At 32.7% G+C, this 14,032-nt stretch overlaps 1 protein-coding gene across 1 annotated transcript in view; it reads left to right on the top strand.

The window, feature by feature from the left end:
* LOC131853899 (E3 ubiquitin-protein ligase UBR1) overlaps positions 1–14,032 on the top strand; it is a 45,055-nt gene that overhangs the window by 2,500 nt on the left and 28,523 nt on the right. Inside the window, exon 2 of the mRNA XM_059204978.1 lies at positions 27–143. Coding sequence (XP_059060961.1) covers positions 55–143 — 89 coding nt within the window. The 5' untranslated portion in view covers positions 27–54. The remainder of the gene's footprint in view (positions 1–26; positions 144–14,032) is intronic.

Here is a 14,032-nt window from a genome sequence, read left to right as displayed (position 1 = left end):
TAGTGATATTAACGTATATCCCGCAGGGTTCTTGGCGATTGGTGATCATCTGAGATGAGCACCCCACCGCATGTAGAGTTGGAGGTGGGGGTAGGCGATGAGTCTATGGAGGACGACAACACTGAAATGCTACCGGCTGACAGGTGAGCATAACCAACTTTTTCATCAATTTATTCATTATTTAATAGCCGCGCTATGGTCGCTGGAGCTCTTACCATCAAGTTGTTTATACGACACGACTTATGTTGTTTGTTGATACGACATGATATAGCTGTTCTCTTCCCTTCTTTCCTGTGTGTTGTGTTTATAATATAGGTACTAGCTGGTCCACGCAACTTCGTCTGCATTACACTTACCTGACACGTTATATTTCGCCCAATTTACATAATATCTGTTTAAATTATAGCCTAGGTGTTATTCTGTTGTATAAGCTATAATAGTGTAAAGTTCCATCAAAATCCGTTCCGTATTGGTTGCGTGAAAGAGTAACGAATATCGGAATGTTTGTGAGTATGGATACTCACAAACATTCCCTTTTATAATATTAGGTGATAAGATAAATAAATAATAAAAAAAACAGTGTTCCTGTGTGATAAAAATTAAGAAAAGGATGTTGCGGAGATTATTTAAAAAGGATGTATAACAGGTTCTCCTGTCTATTATAACAAATATGTAGTTTATTGTTCCCAACAAACTACATATTTCTTTATAATAGAATTATCAATCTTCACGGAAGAACTTCCGTGATTTCCGAACTATTACTAACATATTCAGATACATGGAAATTTCGGTATTTCTTGTAAAAATTACTTTATATGATTATATACTATACTAGCTGTTCCCGCGACTTTATCCGCGTGGAATTTAACTTTATTGTCCTATAATAAAAGTTACTCCTTATTACATCAGCTACCTGCCAAAAAAAGTCCCGTCAAAATTGGTCCAGCCATTTCAGAGATTAGCCGGACAAACAGACCGACAGACAGACAGACAAAAATTGTAAAAAAAGATATTTTGGTGTATGTACCGTATTTATATTCGTATGCATGTGGTAAAAATAGTAATTTCAATGTTACAAAAAGACACTCCAATTTTATTTATATGTATAGATTGTATAATTGTATACATATAAATGGACTATGTATTGCAAAAGGTCAAATCAAGCCGGCGAATTAGTGTCAATAGATTGATGAATATGGAGAAACTAAAACGAGTATGTATGACAGAGTATTTGACATTTCATTGTCTGTTTACCCCTATACGATACAGTCGTGAAGATATATACGTAAATATATACTAAAAGTTTAAAAGTACATAAATTGATAAAAAATAATATATTGTAGATATACATATATAGATATATAATATAATCATGTATGCGTAGGCACTGACTACCCCAATGGAAGTCCGCAGTGACTATATGTGTATACTAAAAGCACTTAGATATGGAATGACACAAATTGAATAAAATAATAAATAATCCCACATGTTTGATAATGTAATACGCCGTTAAACCAAGTATTACGGCCAAGATATTACAATAGCTATCGTTTATTTAAATAAGAAAGAATAGAAATCATTTAATCTAATTTAATCAGACGATGGATGTCGCCTGATGCTGATAATATAAGTCATTTAATTACCTAATCAAGTTAAAAAAATTAGACTTTGACAGTGTAATATAGCGTATAAGTCAAGCAGAGCAAAGAGACGAGTGTGATGTAAATTATTTGCATCAATAATAATAATATCTCTGGTTATTTCACACAGCTCCATCTAGTCCCGAGCTAAGCAGAGCTTGTGTAAGGGTTGTGTCTAACCACCCCCTTCCCTCCCCATAAAGTAACTTATGGATTATCCTATGTGTATAGGGATTATTAAAATACTCAAAAATGTACATACATAATGTTTATACTACATTTAAATATAGACGTGTAATCTATATAATTATTAAAATAAAAAAGAATTAGATAACAGATATACATACGTAATGTGCATAGGAAATATTCAGAACGATCCAAACTATATAATTAAATTATTTTTATATATTAAGTAATAATAATGCCCCTGACAATTCACACAACGTCAACTCAATCTTAACAGAGCTTGTTATTATAGGTATTAGATAACTGATATAAATACATAGATAATTTTATTGTAAATACATACATAATATATATATAGGAAACACCCAGACCGATCAAAACAATCATACTCATCACTACAAATATTTGTGCCATGCGAGGACTGGAACCCGCGAAGATCGGAATTAAGGCGGTGTACTAACCTGCTAGCCCACCGAGGCCGTCATTAAAGGGAATTCTCAAACCATACTCATGAATAAAAAAGTTTTTGGAGAAATTGAACCCGCGACCCTCTGAAGTAACATGGTGTGCTTAACCGCTAGACCACGAGAGGCCGTTATTAAAAGGAATTTTCAATCAAATGACCTGTTTTTAATGCGCTTGTGCAATAGAATAATGAGAATAATGCTATTGAGGAAAATAAGTTCTTTATTAACGTATTGTTAATGAGTTTATAATAATAACTCAGGATAATTGACTGCGCCAGCTAAGCAGGATTAGGTACTATACAATTGATAGAAATACTAGCGCGGTTATTACCTCACCACTGTAGCGTTATGTATGATGTGATGAGGTGTCGCTATATTATTTATTTGTTTATTGTCGTATCTAGATAGTGAGTATACAGGTGTAATAATTATACTATTTATTGAACATTATTACTGTTACGGAAGGACTGTATTAAGGCTGGTTTAAAATGAGACAAGTTCCTAGATGAGCGTAATCAGCTGATTAGCTAGCAAAAATATAAAGACAATCAATATGGCATAAGAAAACAAACAGAATACAAAAACAGAACGTCAAAATATAAAATTCAAATATATATAAAAAACATAAAAACTATCAAAAAATTATTGGATAGTGTGCTACATGGCGAATTACTAACGCGTACATTCGACGCGGAGTCGGGACGTAGACTGACTTTACACTCAACTTAAATCTGTTATCTGGAGAGGTAAACTAACGGGACGGGACGGTGCCGAGTATTGACAGACATATTACAAGAGTATACATAAGACTTAAGTATTACGTTGTGTACCTACGTAATATATATAAAAACACCTAGATCTATACAAACAATCATACTCATGAATAGTACAAATGATTATCGTGCTAGCAATCGAACCCGCGATCATCGTAAATAAAGCGGTACGCCAAACCTTTAGACCGAGACCGTCAATGACCGTTACTAATGATAAATATTATCGTTAGTCATATTATGTAAAACTCCGTCCGTTTTTATTATTTTACTAGTTTTTAGTCATGGCATCAAAACAGATATCCATTTATCCATATATATACATCTGTAATCATAAAATTTCGCGTTTATAATAAGATAATTATCATCGTAATATTTTTATATTACAATGATGGCAAACAAGCATACAGCCCGTCTGATGGTAAATGGTTACCGCAGCCTATAACTGTTTCCAGAATCCTTCATTCTCTGTACAAAAATTCATATCTCTCCTATCGATCTCCCGTCTAATTCAAACGCGGATCTAAATTACGACTACTGTTCTAAAATACGACTAATGTTCTAACCCCTAGGGGTGTCCTCAGACTAAAGTCGTATCCGTCAGGCGGGAGTTGGTCTTCAGCCGCTCCATAAGTCCTTCCGTGGGTTTGGAGTACCATCTCCAAACCCACGGAACCTTGACGACCTCGGTGGTCTAGCGGTCTAGCATACCGCTTTACGACCGATGGTCGCGGGTTCGATTCCTCGCACGGCACAAACATTTGTATTCATGAGTATGATTGTTTGTATCGGTCTGGGTATTTTCTATGTATAATATGTATGTATTTAGGAAAAAAAAAAAAATTATCTATGTATTTGTATCAGTTGTCTAGGACCCATAACACAAGCTTTAGCTAGCTTAACTTGGGTCTAGATGGCGCTGTGTGAATTGTCCTGAGATTATTATTATTATTATTATAATATTATCTCCACTTGTCTCCATCATCCGGTGAAGCTGTAAAGGCCGGCTGCGGCCAAAAGCGTTAGAAGTAGTCCGAAAAAAAATAATCATAATCGAATTAATAGTTTAGGCGTGAAAGCGTAAAAAAGAAACTCACTTCCGCATTTATAATATTAGTTATATACTGTGGTTACATATTATATTTTATTAATTTGACTGACCTATTGAAGTATCTAGACACTGTGGAATATTTTTTTAACCGCTTAACTTGACCTATGGTACACAATAAAGATATTTATTTGTATTTGTTTTATAGCATACATTGAAGTGATAGACATTTCTTGGCCTCGGTGGTTTAGCGGTTTAGCACACCGCTTTACTCCGATGGTTGCGGGTTCGATTCCTCGCACTGTGTAAACATTTTGTATTCATGAGTAGGATTGTTTGTATTAGTCTGGGTGTTTTCTATGTGTATTATGTATGTATTTACAAAAAGAGTATTTAAGTATTTATGTCAGTTGTCTAGTACCCATAACACAAGCTCTGCTTACCATGGGTCTATATGTGAATATAATTTTTTATTTTATTTTACGAATTTGGTCGTCAGTCTCATCTTACCTTAATCTCTACAAGTACAAATAGGTACTATACAAACAAAAAACGAGTATTTAGTTAAAAAATAAATAAAAAACGAAATTTATACGCCAACCTCGCGGCACCAGAAGAGAGATCCGAGAGATCCAAAAAAACAAAGACAAGGGTGGAATATACCTACATTGTATGTGTCATATATTTCTGAACGGGTGATATTTTATGTTTGATCTGAGTCATTATTATTTAATCTGTATCGTCTTATGGAAATTATTAGTCACAGACGGTATGCAACCACAAAATGTCTAGTCATATGTTTTTATTATGAGTCATTATTATTTAATCTGTATCGTCTTATGGAAATTATTAGTCACAGACACAACCACAAAATGTCTAGTCATATGTTTTTATTATATAATATAAAAAATAAATGAATAGGTGGTAGTACATGTTGTATCTAATTAAAGTTGGCAGATTTTTTTAAACCAAAAAAAGGGCCCAATGCTTAAATAGACAAAAAAAAATACGGTAATTTAATTTTTTACTCGGGACAACTAAAAGACAAAATCATATTCTGTATTTCTTTATTTTTTTTATATATTTTTCTGAGGATGAAGTCAGCTTCAACATACTTTTATTGGTTTTAACACATTTATAAAAATCAATACAATTATAATAGAAATTAAAGACGGTTATCAACTCGCTTTTTATTAAACGTACGGACGTTGCGTGCGTGAGTATATTTTGAATACGGGACAGAGTCAGTCCCGCCGGGAAATACGGGACCTCTGGCAACGCTATACTTAATAATTATACTCATCATCAGCCCACTACAGTCCACTGCTGGACATAGATTTATCCTAACGGTGCTGGACACGATCTATAGTCCTTCCCGCCCAGTTATTACCTTCGTAGGGTTCTTACTTATTATTATTAAACAAAAATAGTTTAGTATTGCTATGCCTTTTTTATTTCTCTAGACCATTCCTGCGCCATCTACCACTTTCTATCTTCTCTTCTTTACCCAAAGGTTGTCTGGAAGGGATTGCTTACGCGATAAGACCGCCTTTTGTGTTTTATTAGTTATTATGTACTTATGTTCTTTGTAATATACTTCTGGTGCAATAAAGAGAGAGAAAGATTTTTTTAGTCTTTATGGCTTGACACGACCAAATTAGTTACTTTTTTCTACTTCTTTAAAAGCAAAGACTAATGTCACATCTCAGAATAATCGACTACTGTTTACAGATTAATGCCATAGATTAATCAGTTAGATTAATAGAAAAATATATCTATCTATCTATCTATCTATTTAGAATAGAAAATTCGGTATTCAAATAAATTTATACTTAAGCCCTTTTCTACATCTACATCTTTTTTTTAAGTTGACTAATTATTTCTTTTATATTATGAATTTTATTATTTATTTAAAATGTTAACTATTTATACAGATTTTTACTATTTCATGTACTTTTACTTGGAAATTATTAGTTGAAGAATAAATTAGTATTTCGTCAGATACAACTTGCTACTTTATATGGCAACACTGGCACATTTTCTAAAGAGTATGTACTTAAATCTGAAATTAAGTCGTATCATTTACATATAGTTATTGTAATAATGTTGTCTGTTGCAGACAATTTTATTACAGAACATAAAGTTTTCTATTATACCTATTTCTAACTTGTACTGTGTCTGAGATATAAAAAGTCCTTCACAAACTTGTTGCCTTGTTTGGTCTAAGGATATCCTAGTGACTTTATTTATAGATTCTAGTACGCGCTATTACTTCATCCTATAAAATTATCAAGTCATAATGTTAGTTACCATACTCCTCCGAAACGGCTTGACCGATTTTTATGAAATTTATATGCATATTCAGTAGGTCTGAGAATCGGCTACTATCTATTTTTTATACTTCTAATTGGTAAGGGTTGTCCATCCCCTATATTTTTTTTATTTTCTCTGGACTGAATATCGTCTACCCATCTTTTAATTTGTCTGCCTCTGCTCATATAACCCCTTGAGTGGTACTTAACTCTAATATTTTTTATCCATTTAGGTATTACTTTGTATATATATAATACTTATTCAAACTAATATTATAGAGAAGAATGATTTGTGTCTTTTACTAAAAATTAAAATAGAAACAGCTTCAGTGGTGTAGCGGTTTAGTTCCGACCGCCTTCTAATAGTGGGCAGGTTCGATTCTTCGCACGGTACTTTCATTTGTATTAAGTTATTGAGTATGATTGTTGGTATCAATCTAGGTGTTTTTTAGTACATTACTAATAATAAAATAATCTAATACATATAGTATTAGATATAAAATAACAGGATGTATATTGCACACGTACAATACTAGGATAAATCAAAAAGTCCAAATGTTTGAATTTAGACTTTAAAGCTGGTACTTTAAAATGGATTTTACATGTTTGGAATTGTTGAGGTAAATTCGGTAATGAACTAATGTGTTTTTAAAAGAAAAAATATAATTTATTTTAATGGGATTTCCCACAAATTGTACTTATAATGCAATAGGTCGTAATTTTTACGTCATTATACCATATCAGTCATAAATACTTTGTAAATTGTTGTTGGTAACTGCACAAAGTAAAATACTTTGTAATGTGTATACACAAGACTTGGTGGCGCTGTGATAACAGACGCACACTCTTATCAGCTATACTTTTTTTATTAATAAATGTGACAGACATTATTTATTAATAAAAAAATAGTCGGCCTCCCTCAAACTTCTTTTTGAAGACCAACTTCAGTCGAAAGCTACTTCCTGTTTTTATCCTGTATTATTTTCAATGGTCACCGGTTGGTTCCCGATGGTATTTTTCAATGGTATTTTTTCGGAATACTCTGTTGGACGCAGCTGGCCGTTACAGCTTCAGCGGACGATAATGGACGAGTGCAGATGACACTCCCGCGTACTTACCAAACTTATGGAGCGGTTGAAGGTCAACTCTCGCCTGGGTTACGGCTAGGGGTTCGAACCTTGGTTAAGATCGTCGTAATTTCGATCCCCGTTGAATTGGACGGGAGATCGATCCAAAATCCCTACACGGCATATAGTCTTCCTCGATGAAAGGGCTATTCAACACTAGCTACTAACACCCGAAATTAGCGCGTTGAAACAAACAAACTCTTCAACTCTATAATATTAGCATTAGTATAATAAGACGATTGCAATTTTTGTTTTGCCTTGATCTATACATATAAATAAAGTTGGAGTATCTATTTGTAATATTGAAATAACCTTTTTTACTACATGCATATGAATTATGAATATTAATACAGTACATACACCAAAATAACATTTTTTACAATTTTTGTCTGTTTGTTCCGGCTAATCTCTGAAACGGCTGCACCAATTTTGACGGGACGTTTTTTGGCAGGTAGATGATGTAATAAGGAGTAACTTAGGCTACTTTTATTTTAAAAAAATAAAGTTGAATTCCAAGCGGACGAAGTCGAGAAAACACCTATTATCCAATAATTTCATGCTTTGTTTTACCTAGAACATGAATGGAACGTTCCAGCAATTATTAATACCAAGACTTCTCAAGGCTAGCCTGCTGTAGACCTAGCTTGTTATCGGGAATAATGTTTCAAGTAATCAAAACTATATACGTTATCGCTTTATATTCGTAATATTAATATGCAATTATTTTCTCAACTCCTCCAAGACTCTTATAAGAGAATAAACTCTAAAATATAATAGTACTATCTTTTCAGTGTTATCTTTTTTATTTTCACACCAGATCCCTTAGGCAGAGCAACTGCTACAACTGCTACAGCAATTATTATTGTAGTATTAAAAATTCTCAAGGCTAACATTGTTATCGAGTATAGTGTTTCGCGTAGTCAAAACAGTAGCCTTTATCGGTTTGTATACGTAATATTATTATGCAATTGTTTTCTCAAGTCCTCCATGACTTAACAGAGAATAAACACTTAGTATATGTATTAAGTGATCTATTGCCGCGCCAGATACCTTAGGGTATTGGCAGAGTAGCTATTACAAATTAACCAGGCGTAAAAAATAGTCGACAGTATGATTTTGTATAACAACTTAATTTAAAAATAATTATATTTGACACCCTTTCGCTTTTAGTAGGAGTGTTGTTGAGGGATTTTTGTAATATCACTTTTCAATTTTACTGTTATAGCTCACCTGTCGACCGAACTGATAGAAACTCGACTCTTGTTCTTTTCAAATCAGTTTCTATATGATTACAAAAATACAGACTCATCTATACATATAAATAAAATTGTAGTGTCTGTTGGTAATATTGAAATAACCGTTTTTAACTACATGCATATGGATATAAATACGATAAATACATAAAAAGACCACTTTTTAAAGTTTTTGTCTGTCTGTCGGTCGGTCTGTTTGTTCCGGCTAATCTCTGAAATGGCTGGACAGATTTTGACGGGACTTTTTTTGGCAGGTAGCTGTCATAATAAGAAGTAACTTTGGCTACTTTTATTTTAGAACAATTATTTGATTTTAGAAAAATATAGTTAAATTCCACGCGGACGAAGTCGCGGGAACAGCTAGTTTTTAAATAAATTTTGTATTAAAATAGTGATCAACAGCATATGCATGTGTGTCAAAAGTAAATAATTTAATCAGTAGCCGTAACACGAAGAAGCCAGTCCCTACCAGCAGCACCCTTAAAACTGAAATAAATATATGATATGGGGGTTAATAATTACTGTGATATATAATATATGGATGGTCAGTTATTCAAAATTATAAATATTGAGTGTTACTTATCGGGATAAAACTATTCTTATATATTTTAATTTGTACCTAAATGCACACAGTGAGCAAATTTTGATAAAAACCGGTTAAGTATTTTCGGTGTTTATACCGGACCGGCATCGTGACGCAGTTGTATATTAAGAATTTGTTTATTTGTATTTTTTGTACTGCATTACTGATAATGCAATTCCCTCTATTGAGAGTTTTTTATAGATGATTACGGATTGGTGCTCCCGACTGCGCTAACGGTTTTCGCTGGCGGGACACCAGTGGAGGATGATAAGATGAACGTGAGGTCAGGTCACTTAGGCTATCTTGACAAATTCACCAGGAATTTATCACGACTCCGACCGATCCTCGGTTCAATTCAAACGGACATCAAAACAAAACGGCCCTAGTGGAGGTTCGAACCTTTAGTGACGTTACATCAGACTAAAGAAATATCCGTCAGACAGAATCTGCTCCATAAGTCTTTCCGAGATTTTGGATTGGTATCTGCACTCGCCCCTCTATACTATAGGGGATAGTTTTTTTTTTGTGGATGATAATGGAATGGTGCATCCGCCTGCGCTAACGGTTTACGCTGGTGGGCACCAGTGGAGGATGATAAGATTAATATAAGGTCAGGTCAGTTAGCCCATCGTGACAAATTTACTAGGAATTTAGCAGCAACCGCGTGGACGTCGACCTATCATGGCACATTGCTAGCAATGGGAATTACTAGTTCCTATTACTAACAATCCCCATCCCTCCTAAAGGGGATAGTTGTATGACGCTGTGTGAAAACCAGCAGTAGCGCGAAAAAAAAAACTAACAGTCTCCCCTTTATTCAGAGTGTAATGGTTTGAAGCATTCTAAAGTGGTGAGCGGATTAAGTCTTTGCACAACTAACCAACGGACAGACAAACACTTTAATTAATGCGGATGATTGCCATTTTCCGATCAGGTGCGCTTCTTTGTAATTTCAGTTATACATATAAAAATGTATATGTGTTTGTTAATAGAATAACATTTATTACATTACAACACAACAATGAGGATGCTGACAGAAGCATATAAATTATTATATCATATAAACAGAAATAAAACAATGCATTAAATTAGAGATAAATTCATTACAGATATAAAGAACGAGACATTGAAATAAACATAAAAAATGTAAAATGTTATCCACCACTGTGGAGCATCGTCATCCCAAAATCATAACACCATCTTTCAGCACAACTATAATTGTAGTAAAGGAGGGGATGGACCAAGAATGGCTCTTTGTTTTGTATACGTTATTTTCAGGCATTGAATCGAGATGAAGGTCTTTTCACAGCTAATTTGTCACTTGCCAAGTATAGAATCGATCGTATAGTGTTTATATGGTTCCTAAAACTCATTATATTGCATATAGCTGGCTTGTCAGTGTTTGATGAGCTAATAATATCTTCATTATCTCGACTAACTAATAAACATGATTATATGTGCATCACATGAAGGTCTTTTGATATTAATTAATAATATATGTATATATTACATTGACTAGCTGCCGCGACTTAGTTCGCGTGGAATTTAACTTAAAAAAAATGTTTTTATCTAACTTAAAAGTGGCCTAAGTTACTCCTTATTACATCAGCTACCTGCCAATAAATGTCCCGTCAAAATCAGTCCAACCATTTTAGAGATTAGCCGGACCAAACAGACAGACAAAAATTTAAAAAAATGTTATTTTGGTGTTTATTTATATTTATATGCATGTAGTAAAAAACGGTTATTACAATATTACAAACAGGCACTCCAATTTTATGTATAGATAGATATGTATAGATTATCCACAATTATGTATTAGAGAAGGATACAAATAATCAAATCTAAATATCTTAATATAATATAGGTCTATAACAGACTCTTACGATATGTCAAATCTACTGTCACTTCTATTACTGTTAGTCTAGTACTGTCACTTACTGACAAGAAACTCAACTCTTATTCTTTTCTTTTATAAAGATGATTTTTTAAATTAAATTTCGGAGAATAACATCAAAAGGAAAAAGCGTAAACAACGCCGTAACCCGTTTTCATTAATTTGAAGCTCTGTTTAATGTCAATTTTTCATTCTACCGCCCATTCGGAAGGTAGATTCAACTAAGAATTATGATCAAAAATATTGCCTGTTTTGAACAAATGTACTAAAATTGTTATTTTTTAGTATTAAATTTTTAAAATTTTAAAAATTAAATACTAAATGTTAGATTTTATGTTTTTATCTGTATACGTATCATCATCATTATTTCAGCCTGTGTCTATCCACTGTTGGATATAGGCTTTCCCAAAGACTTCCACCATGTGCGATCTTCCGCCTTCCGCGTCTATTCACTCCCGGCCACCCTCGTGATGTCGTCGGTCCATCTTGCAGGATGAATGTAAATGTATAGTTGGTTGTGTATTGATTTTCTCTTCATTGTCTATCTGTACTAAACTGAAATTTGGCAATGCAGTGGCTGCCTATCACACCGTTCGACATATTTGTGTAAACAAAGATAAAATTCGTTCGCAATTTTACCGCGTGTTAAGTACTTTGTAGTTTTTGTCACTCCTCTAATCAGAGGCTGTAGTGGTTTAATACGCAGCGTTGATAAATATAGTGAAATACAAAAGTAAAATATGTATATAATTGGTAAAAGTAAACGATTCACAACATGTCAACAGCAATTTTCACAAACAAAAGAAACACCGAATATTTTTTTTTAAATATAAAATTCTAAGCACCATGTCTTCTATTTGGCCAGATATAAATTTATCAACAAAAGTTTCAATAGAGGTAATAGGTAATTAGAATAATAATTATTTATAATAGAGGTAATAATAATTTAATAAGCAGTCACAAATTAACCAAATGTGAGAAAAATTACAAACTAAGTACTGTACTGAAATTGTCTGTCACAATCTTTATTTGATATTGAAAAGTTCTGTATACAAAAAGATACCTAATAAAATTCTTTAGAAAATACAATATATGAACTCTAACGGCCTTATTACAAAAAGATAAACCTGGTTTAGCACTAGTAATAAACCATTCACCAATGTATTCCTTATTACAAAATGAAGTTTATCTCTAAATCGTGATTCGTCTATGGTCTAAAGTTAGACCTGCGATGCCCCTAGTTTAACAGTGGTCTAAATGCAAAAAGTCAAACTCCATTTTAAAAATTCTATTGTAAGTTGTAGTTTTTGGAAAAATATTTTAACTAAAATTAAAAATATATTAAATAAACATTTTTAAAGCAAATTTTACGACAATAAAAATATATAAAGACGTTATTTGTTATTTTTTCACTCATTTGACTTTGAAATAGTCACCATTCGACGATCCAATGATCCAATAAAAATATCTCGCCGTTCCTTTTCTCCGTCCGGACTCCTATTTTTAATTTAAAACTGATTTTAAGCCTAATAGTACATTAATAAATATTATATATTAATGAAATAGTTATAATGAAGACATAGATAAATAGAAATAAATTTATTTTTAGTTTATACATTTTTATTTGAAGTAATATTATTTTTGATCTTTTCATATTTCTGGTAAAACGGAACGTAATTGTACGCTAACAGACATGAGTGACTGATTTCTGTATGGAATACATAATGAACGATTTAACTGTAGTACTAAGTAGTCCTCTGTTAGATCTGGATTCGTAATAATGTTAGGTTTATTCCAAGTATTAACTTTAGGAATGGTTTAAACCACGACCATCTAGACGACGTTTCGTCCGAGTTTTAACAGATTTTTTGTAATAAGACCGTAAATATTTGTGGCCAGTACGTCAGCAACAATGAGTACTAAACATATATTATAAAATTATTCGTATTAAATGTGGACATGTCAAGTGTTACATTCACGAATTCGATTTGTCGATAATTGACAATGCCTCTGACTACCCCATCTGGTACAATAATCATGACGGTATGTTGTTACTACTGAATAAATATTTGCAAAAATATATTTGAAGTACTACAGTTTTTACGTCAGTTTATTAAAGAATCGTACAGCGCTGCAATAAGGTTTATTATACAACGATAAGAAATCATAAATATTAAGGTACTTCGAACCGATATCTATTCGGTAGCTGATAAAAGTACTTTCAGAGATTGCATTAATTCAGTTTACACGTGTATTTACCTACATTTTCACGCCAAGCCTCTTGTACTAGATACGGTATATTGTCGAGACATTTATGTAGTGCATTATTATTTTTACATAAATATTTGAAACGACTAAACTAAACCTACATACTAAAATTACAAAGCCAAAAGTAGGTCGTGTCTGTCGGTTGTTTTGTTTGTTAGCTTTCTACGACTGGATGGTTTCTGAATAAACGGTGAAACGGATATTAAGATGAGTTCTATCTCTATTTAGAGACCTCACGTCTCCTCCCACTCGAGCGCTGTAGCAATATTTTAAATCGAAAATTACCGTAAATATTTACGTTCCGCTCTATTCGATTTACTCTATTTTTACAGTAAATGTATTTTTTTTCCTTATTCTAAAAAATCATTATGATTCCAATATCTTCCACAGCTTTTAAATTTTTTATACATTCTTAGATAGTCATATAAATGAGCTAAAGATGAAAAAAAGAGAATTCCTATTTTTTGATAAAAGTAGAGAT

Source organism: Achroia grisella, unplaced genomic scaffold (assembly GCF_030625045.1).
Source record: "Achroia grisella isolate CSIRO2021 unplaced genomic scaffold, CSIRO_AGI_Agris_v1 utg918, whole genome shotgun sequence".
In the NCBI taxonomy this organism is placed as follows: domain Eukaryota; kingdom Metazoa; phylum Arthropoda; class Insecta; order Lepidoptera; family Pyralidae; genus Achroia; species Achroia grisella.
Note: the sequence above shows the minus strand (reverse complement) of the source record. Positions and strands in the feature narration are given on the sequence as shown.